The 20,100-nt window shown below is 32.1% G+C and overlaps 1 protein-coding gene across 1 annotated transcript in view; it reads right to left on the reverse strand.

The window, feature by feature from the left end:
- The window catches only part of LOC106107829 (matrix metalloproteinase-16), a 29,820-nt gene that overhangs the window by 4,786 nt on the left and 4,934 nt on the right, over nt 1–20,100 (reverse strand). Inside the window, exons 2-8 of the mRNA XM_013288834.1 lie at nt 19,113–19,424; nt 6,018–6,147; nt 3,859–3,963; nt 2,826–2,994; nt 925–1,000; nt 269–346; nt 4–34 (exon numbers count right to left, since the gene is read on the reverse strand). Coding sequence (XP_013144288.1) covers nt 4–34; nt 269–346; nt 925–1,000; nt 2,826–2,994; nt 3,859–3,963; nt 6,018–6,147; nt 19,113–19,271 — 748 coding nt within the window. The 5' untranslated portion in view covers nt 19,272–19,424. The remainder of the gene's footprint in view (nt 1–3; nt 35–268; nt 347–924; nt 1,001–2,825; nt 2,995–3,858; nt 3,964–6,017; nt 6,148–19,112; nt 19,425–20,100) is intronic.

Here is a 20,100-nt window from a genome sequence, read left to right on the forward strand (position 1 = left end):
AGCCCAAAGAGTGACCGAACTCGTGCGCTGCCACCTTCAAATAAAAGTTTGTTTTTAATTGAAATATTTTGCGCCAGATAACATTATGAGAAGCAAGTAAAGCTATTCTCTACAACTTATTCTATAAAATTTAGTCAAATTTCTGGATTTGTTTTGAATATTGTTATAATAAAGAATATGTTTCATTTGTTAGTTAATGATCACAATAATAATATTGGCGAATATAAGAACACATAAGCACTAAATCTTAATTTATTAATTTACGTACTTGGAAGAGATTGGTTCCTCGTCTCGAGTTAATTGACCACACCTCTGCATCGTCGAAGTGAGCATCGCCTCCGTAAACCTGATCAAAAACAAATATTAATCAAAAACACATAAGTTCATAAACCTACCGTTTGTTGTTCAAGGAAAGTCATCTTGAATCGAATTAAATCAAGTATTTTATTTGAAAATTTCATTGTAATTAAATAAAAAATAATCAATTTTCTATTAGGTACATTGTACTCTTGGTACTTATTAAATACATATGAAAACATTTATTTCGCAATACAAAATGCAACAGAACCATAACCCTGTGTTGTTTCTTTGATTTTCTACAAATTCACTGCCCAGTAATGTTATCGCAAGCTTCCCGCATTCTATCATAAAAAAAACCTTTTTATAGAATAAACGGTATAACAAATTACACCAACAAAGGTAACATCACTTTCACATTCATAATGATAATTTGTTATTTCCGACGATTAACAGTATAATAGTGGGCTTGTATTTGCTATAAAAATCCATTTAAAGTCTGTATAAAACCCCGCATCGTAAAACGTTGACATAAATTGACGAAATTCAGTTTGAGATGAAAAAGTATTGATGAACCTTAGTTTTTTATAGTATCGCAACATATTTTGTTTTAAAATGAGCACTTACGGGGAAATAAGCATGGGCCAAAGTACCACCAGGTCCGTCGAATGGGTCACCGTCTCCGTGCTCTCCCTTTTCGAATCTGGAAATAGATAATTATGGACATTTTTAACGTAAACTACAAACAAAATTGTGTAAAACCAACAGAATCAATATTCAATAACCACGAGTACTGACCGTAGAAAGATCGGTAGAATGGTACTATATATTAGCGGTAAACCGCTAACGTAAACGTTTCATTTAATAATTTCCTTATTCGAATTCAATATTAAGTAACAATCTATTCAGCCTATATCAATCTAGATTTACATAATACCAGAATAGTTATAATTTAAATTAAAGAAAAATAACGGATTGTATCTGACTCCATTACGTCAGTCGAGTACTAACTCACTAATGGCCCTACTACTGGTAAAATAATTATAATTACGTGACATTCTGACAAAACATTACAGTGATAAATTATTGTTGTCTCTTATCCAGGCTTTGTTTTCTAGGTTCTAATGCACCTTTGAAAATCCCAAATATTCATACTAAGTAAATAATTTAAATGCGAAATTTGAGATTGATGAATAGATTGATGATTTGTTATAGTTTATAGCTTAAACTGCTGAACAGATTTCGATGAAATTTGGTATAGATATATATGATTGTATGGAAGAACACATGGAATACTCTATTTTGTTTTATTTAATTCCACTCGGACGGAATTGCGGGTGAAAGCTAGTATCTTATAACGCAATAATTTGCGATTGCGGGTCCACTAGTCATAGTTCTTATAACATCGAAAGATGCTACATTCTACATTCAGTGACGAAATTAAATCATTTTCGTTTTTTTCACGATGATCTTTTTGATACATTGAATTGCTGCATCGTTATCGGACTTACAAAAACTGCTTTTTTATTACTTTAAAAACACAGGCCACATAGTTTTAGATAAGAGCAAATCAAATAGAATTTAAAATGTTGTTTATCGACACCTTTCAAATGTAATGCGCTAAAAATCAAATTTATAGACGGATCTTACGATTCTTAGAGGTTATAAACATATAGATGTTTATTTTTTGTTCAGCCGGATTCATTTCGTAAATTCCAATGTTTTTTTTTTTTAATTCTTTAGTATATGCACAGCTTAAATATTATGATTTAGAGTCATAAGAAAGGCAGAGTTTCTGAACTCTTCTACTAAAGATAACTTTTCGATATGTTGAACTGTGATTCCTTATTCTAAAAGTTAATAAGAACTTCTACAACCATTATTATAATAAATGTTCGTGTGATGGATGTTTACAATGTCATAAAACAAATTTCGTGCTTAATTGTGTCCGACGTAATTGATTTTAAAATGGAAACGTTTTGTGGATGCAACATCGGCCAGCCTCGGCTCTCAATGACGACTATTATTGTTTGGTTACGCAACGCAGATTACCATTGTAACGACATAGAGTTGTTACATCAATCTTTTTTGTACATTTATAACGAAAAATTGCATACTCTAATTGTGTAACATAACGAAATTGCTCTATCGATTCGTTACATGCAACACTTGAATTCTACCAAAATCTTGATCACTCACTGAGTTGAAATAAATCTTAGTTAAAAAATTGCACGTGTTTATAATGTACTTAAAATTTAACGCTTTTATCTCAAAATGTAAATAACACACCGTAATAAACACAAAAGTTACAAGAACAAAATTAAACAAAACTATATTTGAAATCTCCGAATCAAATTAATTAGAACATTTAGAACATTTTCACTTTGGTCTAGGTGGGATAGTGGTCAAGCGCTGGTTTATACATTATAAAAAATATACTTTTAGCAATGCTTTATACCAAAGTCGACTTGTTTGTTTATAGTGTTTTCAAACATAGCTTGCTGGTACAGTAATGCTATAAAACATACCTAATTTCAATGTGCACCTGACCGGAACGTTTCTGTGTGAATGTTAGGTCGGTATAGTCGGACCACACGGAGAATGCTTTGGCCAGCTCGGCGTCAACTTCACCCTGGTTCAGTCGGGATGGGTACTTCGAGATTTTGTAGGTTAAGTTCTTTACACGCCATCTCGAACCTGAGAAGCGAATATAGAATATTGATACCACAGATAATATATTACTAGACTAGGTTTTTCTATCGTTTAATTCGTCGCTTAACATATGTGCTACTCCAAATTATATTTTATCACGTATGTATGTATATGTAAGTTAATAAATATTTGGATTATTATCTTTAGATGTAGAAAATACATCTTTGTTTGATTGTTTGGTCTGATTTTATCAGTTCATTGTACTTTGTAAGACGACAGTTGTCGGGTCGTTTAAGAGGTTACGATTAATTGATATAAAATGCAGACGGCGTTTATTCCCGTATATGTAAAATTTACAAGTATAATATCTTATGCAATTCCTTATCCGTTCTTATGCTCTCAGCACGTGACAACGGGTTAACAAATGTTACATGACCTGATTGACTTTTGCCGGGATTTATACTGTGAGTGAGTACTTTAATGTAATCTGATGTTAAAAATATTACTAAGTATGAAAACAGCTATTTCTATCCTTCACTAATTTACATCCCTTTAGTCTTTTTATAAATACAAATCAAAAGGTTGTATTACAGATGAGCTTAACTCTATAAGAGTTATATTACAGCTAACCATTTCATACAGAGAGGATGTTTAGCAGGTAATGAGAGTGTGCACAAGTATACATAAACACTTTAATATTACACTTAATAAAAATACTTAAACTTCTTGTGCGAATGTTTGCGTATATGGGTGAATATTTCATTATGTACATATCTATAAAACGGCTTGATGTAATTTGCCTCAGTACATAACTAGTCTGAAGGAACACATCGTCAGTGTACTATCGAATTTTAATTCCGCGCTGAAGAGGTTGCGGGCTGTAGCTTGTCTCTCATATTTCTGACTTACCTTGCAATGCGTATCTCTTCGCTCGACTCTCGCCAAATCCAACTTTGTCTCTGACACCGCATCTCGGCAATGACATTACTTTTGCTGTCTCATCGTCCAGTTCACCTGTAACAATTATAGGATATACAATCTATTCAGTCAGTCATTTTTATTTCATTTTCTACGGGATTCACAGATCACTTATCACAATTTCTTGTATACTCATGTTGATCTTTAAAGCATATAAAGTAAACGTATATAAAACGTATACAAACGGCTATAAAACGGTGTTTATACTAAAGATAAACCGACTTGCAATCACATCATTGTCGCCTAGGAAATAATTATACAATCAAATTCAGTTCGCGGAAAACTATCCGAGTCGGTAATGAACATAAAGTCGGTTCGAATTATACTTAAAATTCAATTACATATGATAGATACACTTTACGAATTAATTATATACCACATAAGTTAAGTATAATGAAGTATTTAAACAAAATAAGCACGTACACAATGTATTCGGCTAATGGAAAAATACAAGAAATTTTTCCTGCTTTATTCTATTTGTTGGATGCTGCCGCATTGCTTTATAGAGAATATATTCCCATAAAACCTTCATACGCGACTGACTCACGACGCATGCATGCTATCTAATTTTCTATTCATACAATAAGACATGTTAGTTTTAATGGACTCTTTAAAACAGCGTGCGCCGCATCTCAGCATGAATTATGTATACGTGGCCCATAATACTTCGTTATTTGCTTACATAATAGTGTCTTTCTGAGGGGCTCATGGTATAAAGCGATCCACACTTAATATCGAAACGTAATTTCTCACTGTTTACTTCGAAGAGCATTTACAGTTCAACGGAATTGAGGTGGTCGAGCGCAGATGGCGCTTAGCCTAAATCTCTTTTATAAGTAACTAAGATAGTCGGCACCCTTAGGAGTCTCGGCTCGAGCCGTTACTTCATTATTACCGGATTGAAGGGCCGAGGAATCACTACGTACGTTTTGTAGTTTCCCAGCATAGGTGACTTTTGTATAATTATAGATGTCGGCAGGACGTAAAGGAATAAAGGACAGAAGCTTTTTGTTATTCGCATCGATCTCGCAATATTTAGCTATACCCGTCTGGGAATACCGGTAACGAACCGTCACAAAGCTTGAATCTTATAATACAACTGATTACCATACCAAGGCACGTATGAATGCGAATTTTCAAGACCTACCTATATAATAGTATTTAAATGACAGTCCGTAGTCCACGATACCACCAGCAACGGCGCGTGATTGTATTGACTTCGTTATCAGTAACACATCGCAGCGATTTGTACGTTACGTTTACGAGTCTCGTAGAAGGCCGAATAGAATAGAAATTGGACTGTTAATTAAAGGTATGGTGTTCAACAGATTTATATCCTTACCTAATTATGTTTTATGATATCTGTAAATAATTTGTCAGAATTTATTTGCAAAAAATATTATTAATATCAAAGTGCTAATCTCACGTGTAAGGTCTCGTGTCGCAGTATAAGGAGGTCAAGTCTCCGATGTTACTTATTACATCTATTACAGCAACTGTATAATTTAATACGCACATAGTCACGATGTATATAAATACACAGGAATTAACATCACGAGATTGCCATATGGTGGTATTAAATGTAATTTTACTTTGACACTTTTTGCGTGAGTTCAAATGACGTTCGTGCGAAGATACATTACGAGTAAAAACTTATATTATTCGAACTCAAATACATGCTTAGTGAACTATTAAAGCTGTTTACTTACAACACATCTATAAGTAACTTTAATAAAAATAACCGTCTGATATCCTACAGTTAAATATAGTTAAGTACCCCGAAAGTTCTAGAGAGACTGATTGTTTTCGGAGATTGTAAGAGCGGGCGCACAACTTTGACTAAACTATCGCACGACTGTTATGCGATTGTCAATTGTTTCACAGTACATTCAACTGTTTAGTTGTCTACAAATCGTGAGCGCCTCTCCATATAAGCGAATAGAAATCAAAGCGAAACTAAACAATTATGCAATAGTAAAGTCATAGGTGTACACGCGCTTTAAGAGTTGGTAAAATATTAATGTTAGTACGATACTGTACTAATTACTCGTATATTATAAGATATTGTTGGAAATAAGATTTAGTCAAACCTGTTGCATTGAGTCCGGCGAAGCTTTGGAACTCCGCGATGGCGCGTCGCCACGAGCTCTCGTCCATAATGTGACCGCTGGACGGGTTCCGGACTGATGGACTCAAGTAACCGTACTGCGCTAAATACATCTGAAATAAAAATAAACACATAAATAAAGTGGAATCTCATTTAGTTTTATAAAATTGGGTTAAGTTAAAACCTAAGATTTAAAGTTTATATTTTACACAAAATATTTAAAATCACTTTTTACTACTGGTTTTAAAAATTACGTGAAATATGTATCATTTTCTACTAGCCGTATGTATAATTTTGTACTATAATGTAACCAGCAATAACTACGTTCTACTTCTTAACACCACCACCATACACTTGGTAAATTTTACTAAAAAGAAAATGACTCTACCACTCTATCTCAGAAGTCGGATCAATCTCCAATAGACAGCTTATATAAAGAAGTATTTGTTTACTTGGTAGCGTCTACGACAAAGATAATAAATAGCTTACAAGCAACTTAATTCTCAGGTCTCTATGTAACTATATGTGTTATACGTAACCTTTGTATGTGGGTTTTTTTTTTACATTATCTGTGTATGAATTATAAAAGTTCTGAGTAAATTAGTGTGTTGTGAATGTATCGCTCTTACGTAACATTATATCTTAACAACATCTTAAGATTTTTACAATCATTTCAAATTGTCTCTGAGTGTGATAAAGTAATGTTTACTTTTTTAATTTTAGTTTCAAACAAAGTCATATGTAAACACTTGTAGATTAAGGTATCTATTATTGTTGGAAGAAACCGATTATTATTATTTTTTCTTCCATTGTTCTCGTTGACAGATTGCATAGATGAAATCAACATTTTTTCTCAACTTTGTAAGACAATACATTTATATTTATTGAATGTGTACACAAGAAATGTGGAAAATGTAACTTGAAGTTTAAAGAATTTCATTAAACAAGCTTTTACTATAACGTTCCGATTATTTTAACGTTTGTTTTTAAGGCTGACAAAATGATTAATAAAAATATTATTCTATATTTTTTAACGAACTAGTATTAATGTATTTGATGCGCCAAACTTTATTTTTTTTTTAATCTAAATAACGATATGTATATTATCTTTATTGTAATAAAGTATTATCACTGCAAAGTCAAGGTCACCCCCCATTGTTTATTGTCTGAGATATTGATAAGAATAAAACCAAAATGAAATTAAGTGCTTATTAAGATAATGAATAATTCAGAATAAAATGTGCGTCATTTTAAAATATTCTTACGTGTAAATCTAAACTACGTAAAATGTTACAATACTAAAATTTACCCTTAATATTTAATTTCTTTCAATTTAATAAACTGAACTTTATTTCTTTTACCTTGAAACTTTGTGTAAAGTATGTGCAGAATATATACAGTTAGATATTTTATATTACAACAAACTCTTACGATATTCTTGGATCCCCACGGGTGATTGTCCAGATATCGATTTGACTAGAAGATAAAAAACACATTTACAACCCAATCAAAACATGTAGCTGTTAGAAAATTAGCAATGTTACTTATTGATTTTTTAACGATAAACTTAGCTCTAATAACATAAACAAATTATAGATTAAAAAATCTATAAGAAATCGTCGAAAACTCTCACATACACAAAATATAAATATGTGATAATTGTATTCTATAAAAAAATCTATGGTTATTGAACCATAGTAAACACTACTTTTGATATTACGCACCTCAACGTATGAAGCATAAAGTTATGTAGATAAAAAAATCATGGGCAAGGAACTTTACAGATTGGAGTTGAAGAGACCGAGATACAGCTGACCTTGGCGACAGCCGACGACGCTTGTCGCGTGACCTGCATCACAATGTAGGCACATGTCGCCCTGGTACCACGCCACTCTATCCACTCATTCTTTGTTACCTCTTGCTTCGGGGAACACGTCGTCGTCTACCGACGCAGTCAATAGCCCCGAAAGAACGCTATTGTTGTATGGTAACTAAATGTCTACGGATTTATGATATCTCCTTAAATATGCACACCTGCGGTTAGACTGCGTCGCATCTCAGATCATGTCTGATAACAAAGGTTTATTTAACATTTTTTTAGTAATAAAATTGCGATATGCAGGCATTTTAAGTACAACATAATTGTCTTAAAAAGCCTAGTCAAAAATCCAATAGGAACTATTTTCATCGGAAGTTTTGAATTAGAGAGTGAATCAAATATTTTATGAGGGTTTCAGAGAAACTAACGAGTGCAAGCGAATGGTAAGCGTCAAAGCTTGCATTATAAATGACTTACTAGTCTCTGGTTTTGTTTTTGGGTGTGCACAAAACGGGGCGCGTTCGTTGACATCCGCAGTATTGTTTCACTTATGTATACAGAACTATATTTGCACATAGAGTATTACAACTTTAAATTAAATATCAGATAATACGTCGCTCAAGGTTATACAAAAACAATCTAAGAATTGAACAGTTTATTGATATAGATATTTCATTATTTAAAATCTGGAATTAAGAAACGACAATCCTTATATTTAACGCAAATCTAAATAACAGGCATCTTTAATTTAAAAGAAAAAGTTCAGGCAACAAAGATTAAAAAGACGGTACGGACGTGGAATGTTTTCGTTAATTAGCGGCATATGGTCGCAGATTTAAAAGCACCATGGCAATTGGTATGGGCGTATCGAGGTCAGTGTGCCTCAATGAATAACGGTTGGAAGCTGGACTTACGATCGGCAGAACGCGGCCCGTGAACCCACGACCCACATTACATTCCCAAAACGTAATGACGCATAACGTTAAGTGTCATTTAAAAAATAATTAAAACGGTTCAAAATAACTTTGACATTTTCTCGACGAGTATTAGCAATATAAAGCGTTAAAGCCTTAATAGAACTCTTTAATATAATAAAGAACATTTTTTCAATAAAATTTTCCTTTCCAGAGTAAAGACCTTAAAGGAAAATTACATTTTAGTGAAATAACAATCATTACAGACAGTAAATCAATTCATAATCAATCAAAGTCACGTCAAAATGTCGCCATCAATAAAAGAGAAGACGTTTCATGTTCAATTATTCATTCGCGTTAACTACAATAAAAAAATAAAATAGTGTTAATGTTCTCGTAGGCAACACTCACTTCCGGCCGGGCCTTTGTTGTGTGTGAAGTGTTTGAATCATACTGCGAGGATACGCATATCGCCCAAACTACAAATATACATTTACGGAAATTTTATTACAAACATTATTGACTCTAGATAAATAAAACGCATTTAAAATCATGAGCGGTTGAGGGTTGAGGTTGGAAGAAGTATCTACTTTTTAGAGTAAATAGGATTTCCACTTTACAAGTCCGAAACCTTTTGTGAATTATTTAGCAATCTTTATTCTTTTACTTTAATTTTTGCTAGATTTCCAGTTAAACAGTTCGTATGGAAATACAAAAAACTAATAATAAATACAGTCTATGTTACATAGGAGCCTATTCAGTACAAGTAATCAAATCTTTGCTTTTAATAAAATTTAAAAGTTTTTGTCGATTTGTCGTATGATAGAGCGACTGAAACCATTGAATACTTGAAATCACATTGCAATTTAATAAACCTACAACTCAAAGGTTTGCACGTGCATGCGGGCAGTTAATGACAATTCATAACCATTACCATCAGACATAGTTACCATGTAGTGGCCTAGCATGGGTTGCGTGATAATTTGTCAAGTTATTGTCATTTGTTTGATAATATACATTTTTTATCAAATTCATTTGTTATATGCATTTCTTGTAAGTTATTTCCTTATGTTACACTCGAAATAAAATAATTAAGATGTCATACATTCTAAGAAGGTAGAGGAAGTATCTTTTCATGTGCAATACTGTGAACAAGAAGATAAATGTAAATATTTATTTATGAATCTGTGCTGTATGTAAAAATTAACCATCGTAATAAGACAGTATGAATGAATTTTACGGGGAATTACTACGAACTCTGAGAATGTAAATGTAAAAAATATGCTTAACATGTAAACATGAAGATATTTACAATTTAAAAAATAAATACAGCAATTTTTATGTTTACAGTTTATTTCTTCCTTGATTAATTTTTTACTTCTATGCCTTTACTTGACAAAGTGAGATACTATCTTTTGTGTATTTTATCCTTTAAGTTAACATATGTAACTGAATTTTTAACTAGCTTTCACACGCGATTTCCACCGCGTGAAATTTAACAAAAAAACAAAAACAAGTAGCCTATCTGTTCTTCCGGACTATCTCTATATCTATGCAAAATTTCATCGATATCAGTTCAGCGGTTTAGACTACAAACTCCAACAAACATCCATCTATCTAATCTTTAGCATTAATAATATAAGTAAATTAGTACATTAGAACTGTCAATGTAAACATATAGTTATAATACAACTGCTTTTGTAGACAGAACATCAGTTGTTAACACTACAGCATGAAAAGGCAATTATGATGTTATTACAAAGTGAAATGGACTTAGCAGCCTTGTTAAATCTCACTAAGGAAGATAATTCCGGATTGCATCGTTATTTACATTCTTAATGAGATAAAGATTTCTCTTTAGCATTTACTCGACGAGATATATCTTTGCTCAATTGGATTCTGTTCTAATAGGATTGTTTATAACGTGTTGTTTTAACAATTTTTTGCTGTAATTTATCGATTAAAAGCATTCTACATTATAAAAAATCATGCCTTTACATGGGTAACATTTTTGTCTTAAAACAAAACTTGTTTATGCGCCGTTGCCTTGCTTTGACACCCTTCTGCGAATTGAAATTATCGGAAAATCCTGATATTTTTATACTTACTATCGGAAGCCAATAATGGAAATAATAACTAATGATTGTGTTTGTAATTTGTTATTTGTTAAAGTATATTTTTATAATAACAATTGTAAAGAAACTTGTTACTTAGACATAACAAGCTTTGTTTACGTTTAGACTTTGTAAATTAAATGATTCACTCATATAATTGTTTATAATAATATGCAAATGTTAATAAACAATTGTTTACAAAGCACCTGTTTAATTGTATTGCAGATGAATAAAAAAAGTTTCGTATTAACATTCTCTGCGTGTAAACAAAATGATATTTATTTTATTAAATTACTGACACGTGCTTTTTCCTTCTAACTCCTTTTTATTGCGCCACTCCTCACTCGTGGTATGAATTAGATTCAATTTCATATAAATGGCTTATTAACCTATCTATACTATTATAATAAAGCGTAAACACACACTTCTTTGTTGCCTAAGATGTCAGCAATTATAGCATATTTTTGAATAATTATTTTTGTGATAAAAAGCCCTACACTTACGTCATGCTTTAGAATACGTATTTTCACGCCATTAAACATAGAGGGTTAATATTTTGGATAAAAACCACAATGTGGGAAAGAGACCATAAGTTGCTGCCAACATCAAGAAAGCAAAATTGCCACAGTAAGGTAATTAGTATTTTGACATTTGCAATTGATTATTTGACACATGTAAACTATAAAGTGACATTTTCATAAGTTTATGCGGATGAAGTCGCGGGGGAACAGCTAGTTTAAGAATAAATTGTTAAAAGTGGTTATTGATAGTACACGTGGGATCATAATTCAAAATAATAACAGAATTCCATGATCTATTTCGTAGTTACTTGAGTGTTTACCTCAGTATTACACGTGTAAATACAAAATTGAACGCAGTTTTATGTTGGAGTTTTATTTCCTATGATAAATAACAATTTAATTAGAATACAATTAGTTTATTAATTGAAATGTATATTTTACATTTTACTAGATTAATTATAACATCTTGTATATTTTAAACATCTTACAGATTCACGGTCGATTATTGGAACGACATTAAAACATGTAATAGTTTCTTAAATGATAAGGCCTAGTTAAAACTCCAAATTTCGTTTTTTACATGTCACAAGCGTTTATGAATGGTTTAACGTTTTAGGCTTTACGACTTAAAATTTCTAGATTTAGTAAAGAATATATGTAAATCAGATAATTATGATTTTCATTTAAATTAACAAAGTATCGTTGTGATATATTTTTTTTGTCAAAACTAAGTTGCACAACATATACATTGTAATTAATTATGTATTTAATACATAGGATAAGTATGAGAATGTGCGTTGATAGTAAACAAACATCCTGCGATGAGTCGACATAAAATCAGACAAATAAACCTTGGCAATAAGATACAAATAGAATACATAATTAGTATGTATGTATTCTTTTGTTTTTGCCATTTGTATTAAGCTTGATAGTGAACTATGAAGATTAAATATTAAAAATATTAACTACTAGCTTTAACCCGCGATTCCGGTCGCGTGGAATTAAAAAAAGTGAGTACCTTATGTGTTCTTCCAGACTATCCTCTACATCTATACCACATTTTATCGAAATCCGTTCAGCCGTTTAGGCTACAAACTCTAACAATCATCCATCCATCTAAACTTTCGCATTTATAATATTAGTACAATATGATTAATATTATTATTGAATCTAATACTGTATTACCTTTTTTCTTATAACATAAGGTGACAAACGAGCAAGCGGCCACCTAAATCCACCGAAATGGAAAGCGACCTTTGCCCATAAACATCCACAATTGCAGGAGACGCACATAAAGAGGACAAATTCCCTTCCTATGCGTCTCCTCCACAGTCAAATCCCCTTTTCCTTCCCATCCTTCACTATTAAGAAAAGGGTGGAAAGGCAATGGGACTAAAATTAGGCCTCCGGCACCACACTCATCAGACGAAACGCGACATTGCCTTCACTTCATACCGTTCTCTGTGTGGTCGTGGTATTGCAACGGGCGAGGCGACCCATTCGTGCGAAGATGTTAAAGCGGGCTCTACCACTGTAGAAGATTTTGCGCATTGATTTTAAACATTATAATTGTTAACCTGTATTAACTATTTTCGCGTTAATTACATACCTTAAGTGACAAACAGATATAATGGTTACTATTGTGTTGTGACAGGTGTAAAGGTTTATCTAGAGATAATCGCCTCAAGTCGCTGTCAACCAGCTTATTCCGCCTAATGCTCGCTCTTATTCATTCGCACACGCAATAAATAATAGCAACAATAATTACTTTCAATTATGAAGTCATTGTCAAAAGATAATAAATAGAATCAATCGCGTGTGTACGGACATTTTCTCGCTGTAGAAGGTAGAAAATACATTTTTTCTAGCGTCCACGACCGCCCTCTGTCAGTCACATGCGTCAAGTCACGTGTCGCATCATTAGTTTCTGATGTAATTGACAATGATTTGTTGATTGCTGGCAATCGATTTTGTACACGTGTATCTATACTAATATTATAAAGAGGAAAGATTTGTATTTTTGGACTTGTATATGTATTGAAATAACTCAAAAACGACTAGGCCGATTTAAAAAAAACAATCACCATTAGAAAGTTATCAGTGAGTAATAGAGGCTATGTTTTTTAATTTCTTTTTAATTTCACGCGTGTGAAGTCGCGAATAACAGCTAGTTATAAATAAAATGATACATTAGGTAACATAACATGTTTTAAAGTACATGCGAAATAACAGTAATGTAAATCTAAGTGATTTCTAACTTCTTTTGCTTATTGACGACACCTCTAGCATACTTTTTATAGTGGTCCCGATGTTAAAATGATATAAGTAATGAGCGATGTCAACTAGCATCATGTCATGTAAAGTTAACGCAGACAATGCTCGGGAGCGTCAAGTGGAGCGCTTGCGGCCGTGGCGCGCGTGCTGAAGGTCGCCAGGCGCTTCCTGCGTGCGTGACGCGCATGCGCTAACCTACCCCCCTGCCCTCCACATCCCCGCACACGCCATGCCACTTGTCGCAGGTGTCAATCGTAAAAACACTGACCGAATGCGATATCTCAGCGCGTTGACCGTTACAAGGAAATACTTATTGAAAATGTTTAACTTCATCTCATTGCTACATCGTAATAGATTCCGTAAATAGTATATTTAAATAGAACTTAACAGGGCAATAGACCCGACTGTATATACTACTGTGTCCATAGGGACATTTGTCATAGGACAAATCGAGAAAAACTGTCAAACGAAGACCTCACTTGCACTGTTACGATAAAAAAATCAAGTTTTTTTTGTATGTATATCTTTTCTCATTGCTTTGTTTTGACGTATGTATATATGTGTAACAATAAACTATTACACTTATGAAACAATAACAATGTGAAGAAAGGATTCCGTGAAGAATATCGGTTAACAGCATTTCGCGACGGCCGTTAGTCAAAAAATAAATTGACTTGCGGTACCATCGAGGTGACCGGGTCGCTCCATGCGTCGGCGATGTTTGAGGTAACGACTTTGTCAGATGCGATCTATTCTCGCTACGCAAAACTGGTCCGTATTTTTAAATATGCTGGTGTTGTTTCACTTTAAATTATGTCCATTACGTGCGGCCTATTTTATTAAAGCTCAAAGTGACTCGTCTCGAATCTTCCTTCATACTAACGTCCATTCTTGGAAGCCAGATCGTTTTGTTTCATCATAAAAATCTCACAATACGTAACAGTTCTCTTCGTATCTTTTTCTTCCGTGAAACATTTAAAAGACACTTTTCTCAGGATATGGAGACGTCGACCCCTGTTAAAGACTTCTATGTAGTCCTGTCTATAGCCAAATTTTGTTTTTTAAGTCACGTATATCCAGTAGGCTGACTCGTTGGAACTATTGTAGATATCCATCTTTGGAATACAAACCGAAAATGTATTGTTACTATGCTGATTGTGTATGCAATGTACGTAACGATCCACAACGGCTAGATATTATCTGAACAAAATTAGGTTCTCACGTATTACGTCGATATATTTGTATGTCACCGAATAGAATAATCTTTTTGAAAAACAATTGAAAGTCATATAAAAAATTAAAGAAAATTAGTGACAGTAATATTTCGTCGAGGCTACGAAAGCCACAAAGTTCAATGTTTCAAACAGCGTAGGAAATTTTACGAGAGATGTCCGTTCGATTGCGCATGAGTTGAATTTTGATATTGAATTAATCGAGAAGGTAAGGTTCGATAACAAAGAACATCACAGGTTCCCGCACTCTTACTGTGCTATTGTTCGTCGCGCAGGAATTCACCAGGATAATGACCCTACCAAAAAGGGTGCGTTAATCATAACAGTACTCAATAAACAGGAAATGCGTTTTTAATTTAGTCACGTAACTAAAGTACATTGACATGACATTTAAATCAAAATTGAAAACATTCTTTCGTGTTCGATCGTCATAATATACGTGTTTTATACGTCTGTAGTCAGCCGTATCCTAGTAACGAAGGCAGCAGTTCAATACTTTTTATCACAGCTGATTCAACCATTGCGATACAGATTGCTCATTAAAATGCATTAGTTGTACACATTTGTATGCAAATATATCTTCTGCATACAGATATTGAAACAAAAATAGATACGTTTAAAGACGCTAACATTACAGACAAAAATCAATTAATTAAAACATTTAATACGAAACACACAATTAACTGTTCACCAGTTTACATTTACCAAAACAAATTAATTACCTAATTGTTTTGTTGTTTAAGTTATAAATATGTATGCAGATGCTTGAAATGCTTTATTATTCAGAAAAACATAAATGCATCAGTTTATATTTTGAATGCGAAAACATAAAAACTTTTTTAAGGATTCTCACGAAAAATTTTATATTTTAGGAAAGCTTCCTTCTAAGGGCGTAAGAAGTCGTAATGAATAAGATATCCAAATTCTCTATTAAAACATAACTATGTCAAGTTATTTTCTTATTTCACGAACATCTTGCTATTCGATATTGTATGTAGTACAGTTAATTAATGCCTCTAATGATACGTTGAAGCCGGACTTGGACTTTACAACTGGAATAATAAAATCAGCGGTATTCCCATCATTCCTTTAACAAACATGTTAATGTGCAAAGGTTTTCCTTCAATTTCAATAACAATTGACAAAGAACTTGTTAGAATTTTATTACTTAATAATTAATTGACGCAATGGGAACATAAAAACTACAAACATCTTGTTTTATTACTGCTTTAATTATTTTTTAACAAGAAAATTTTAAACTAGAAATCTTCTACTTTCTTTGGTTTTTAAAGGTTTCTTTCCTTTTACTTATTTTATTGATATGGGTTAAATTTGAAGAAAGATTACGAGAAGTTTTCAAGTGATTACTCTATTTAAATTTACAGTGATCTCATGGACTTTCTGTTGATTTTTTGTATGTTACTATTTAGAATATTCCTCTTTATAACATTACATTAACTCCAAAGTTATTGTACCACAACCGGTTCATTTCAGGTTTACAGTTAGGAGTCGTTCCCCTTGTTAACACTAGTTTAGTCCGTAGTTAATATTAAAAATAAATACAACACTATTATGCATAAAATGGAACTAGAAGATTTAAAAGTTTTTGTTATTTAAATACTACTTCCTGAAGATATCAGAGATCTACAAAAAAAAAAGGAATTTCAACCTACAATCATCTCAAAAATATCTGTTTAGATTTTATTAAAATAATACCTCAGATGATATGGTACTTAATTTAATTAAATTAAGGCTAGCAGTATTGATGCATTATTTGTATTAAATTTAAACGGGTTAGTGGTACGTATGTTCACCTTGACATGACCAGCCATACTTATTATTCAAAAAAACGGAACGAGAAAAACTAATCGATTGTCAGAGTCAAGGTTAAAAAAGAATTAGGATTGAATTAAAAAAATTAACTTTACGAGTTAATTAAATGTAATAAAATGCATTAGATGCACAATTTAAGTATATATTTGATTTAATTACCATATATCCGCTTCGGTTTAATTTGCATCTACTGTTTATATTAATAGTACCTCTTCTTTGTTTAATTTTTTTTGCAATAACTTTATTCTATTAAACATACATTAAAAATAATTACATGAAGTAAACATATCCTTAAAAATTGTAATAAAATTATTACTAAACGTCTTATCAGAAAATAATTCTAATATGAATCTTTCATATTCCTTCAGAATTATATTAAAAAAATAATAATACAAACAAACAAACATTTTTATTAAAAACAATTGAATTAAAGTAATATAAACATCATAAGTCTGTTGTTTTCTAACGTTATAAGTAAATAACATACGTCAATAAATCATAAAGACGAGTCGGTGATCTATGACCTAGAACTTGTGGCAGAGACTGGTTCCGTGAGTCACGGCACAGTCGCCGATTTCTCAGAAACATTGCTTTATTAGTGTTTCCTCCCGAACCAGAAGGCATGCCTTAAAATGACTCATACGTTGGTCACCGATTTTATATAATCTTCCGGATAAAATATCCGGTATATCAGATACAGTGACATAACTCTGTGGTTAGTTGTATGAATTTTATAACTAGATAAACCTATCTAGACTAATATAATAAAGCGTAAACACACACTTTGTGGCGTAGGATGTCAGCAATCACATTATGTTTTTGAATAATTCTTTATTTAATAAAAAGCCTTACACTTACGACACGCTTTAGACTATATATTTTCACACATTTAAACTCAGGAGGTAAATTATTATTAAACTCTGGAAATAAATTGGTTAAAAAACGTAATGTGGTACAGGGTCCATAAACTAGATGTTGCTATAAGGAAGCTTGGTAACGGTAATTTTGACATTTTCAACAGAGAATTTGACAATTATAAGCCGCTAGGAAACAGCTAGTGTAATAATGTGGTACGAGTATATGTTGTTTATTTGATTACAAAGTAAACGTTTACTTTGGAAATTAGTGTACTGTTAAGATAAGGTACTAGTAATGTATAGTTTTGGAGATATACAAAAACATGTGATATATTTGGAACGATTAGTGCGTAACATCTGCAAACAAAACAACTACTAGTAAGTAGCAGAAAATAGAGTTCGATAATTCGTTTTCGATAAACAATTCGATTGTATCTAAAAAGGTAGTTCTCGATGCATATAAAAGTTAAGTAACACCTAGATAAATATCTCTTTATTACATGAAATGTGTATTTAATTGCTTTTTGTATGATCTCTCTTATAATAGAGTTTACTTCCGATGTTTTCATATCATACACTTCGTATATCTAGGTTATTTTTTCATTGAATTTTATATTTCTTTTAAGAAATCACACATTACATTGTTTATATTCGGTGAGTCATATCGTACTCGTACTTAATTGCTACTATTTCAAATGACGCAAACTCATTGAAAACACATACATTTAATGACCAATACGGATCAACGTGTCCTTATGACTCACATAACACTCACGAATTGAAAAGTCAAATAAACACCGATACATGTATCCAACTCGAGTGCATTCCATCTCGGTCGTATAATGTTCTCAATGAATGAATTTACTATCGAACGTGGGGGACTACTACGGTTGGTAACAATTTATGATAATTTAGTATCGCCCGATTAGAGATGTTCTAAGAAAAAAGTGAATCAGCAACGACCTGTATCATATCCGATCCTGATTACGTTATAAAGCTATTGCTATTTAATACGGAATTAAATTATATGTGACTCAGCATTTCCTTTAAGAGATTATAAACAATTCCATGATAATTGTATTAATCTACCTGGAATAAAGGCATCAAGCGACAAGGTAGGTTACTGTGAAAATTAACGCAATTATTATTATAGATAATTGAACTGCATTTATGTTTTTTGCAATCAATCGATAGATGTCACAACAGTTGTAAAATACAATGTTACATTTTATGTGATGATCCTGTATGTCGTATCTGTTATTAATAATTTATCTTAATATTTCGATATCTTCAAAGATTTATATTTAATTTTATTAAAACTTCTACTGTTTATGTTCCTTGGGTTTTAACATTTACAGAATGTAATAAATTTGTTGTCTCTCATACAATTTGGGTCCTAGCACTATATTAAGTTGGATACCATTTTATGTTGGGATCTATATGTGTTTAATTTTGTACTAGTTGCTGCTGCATAATTACATTTCGTCTACTACGTGTATAATGAAGGTACTCACCATGGCTTTGTCAGTGTCTCCGAAGGTCGGGGCTGCACTACTCCTGGAGAGGAAGACGAACGCCGCCGCTATCGTCCACAGTATCCTTAAACTGCTTCTTAAACTAACCAGCGCCATATTGCTTCTTGTATTGCTCTCTCTTGTACTTATTAAGCTCATTTATTTGTACTTTTAATTCGTTTAAATTTATCTAATTTTAATATGAACGGATTTTCATTAGTCTTAAAAATTATAATTATTCAATAAAATAATTATTCATTTATTGCTATCGTTGATATGTTTTGTTGCGATTTGATTTGCTTTTTGTTTGATCTGTAACAAAAAAATTATCAAATTAGTTGTGTGTTCACTTCAATAAAATAACATTTAAAACATAAGCAGGAACAGTATTACTTAACAAATTAAGGACACAATCTCATCTGTTCTCAGTAGACTAGAAATTGTATATTATTGAATAAGAATGAGAGTAATTTACTTTGTAAATAATAAAACAATCAATATCAAAGCCACGACTGTTACCTACAGCGTTGTTCTTCAAATGACTATTGAAAATTACAAAAAGTGCCTGAAACTAAACTGCACCAAGGAGGGGATGTAGAGATAAAATAGATAATGCTTAAGTTATAGTATTGAAGTACATAGTTTTATATAAAATGCAAAGTGATAAGAAAAAGAGGCCGTGTCTTAAAATGCGTCATATCAGTAAAGATAAAATGATTCATTTCTTATACATACGAGTAGTACTTTAACAATTAACATCCTGTCATATTTTACATAATGTTACTAACCATGATAAAAACTAACTTTCTTACTATACACCTGTATTGTGATAATTCAATGTTGGATAACATCATTCATAGAGTACAAGATATGATTAAAATGAACTGTCGCCCCACAAACATCGTTAGGGCAAATTTGGTCCCGTTACGACATTTTGATAGCGCGGAATTAAAAAACCTAGCCTATACCTATCTATGTCAGTTACCCT

This window comes from Papilio polytes, unplaced genomic scaffold (assembly GCF_000836215.1).
Source record: "Papilio polytes unplaced genomic scaffold, Ppol_1.0 DF821845.1, whole genome shotgun sequence".
In the NCBI taxonomy this organism is placed as follows: Eukaryota; Metazoa; Arthropoda; class Insecta; order Lepidoptera; family Papilionidae; genus Papilio; species Papilio polytes.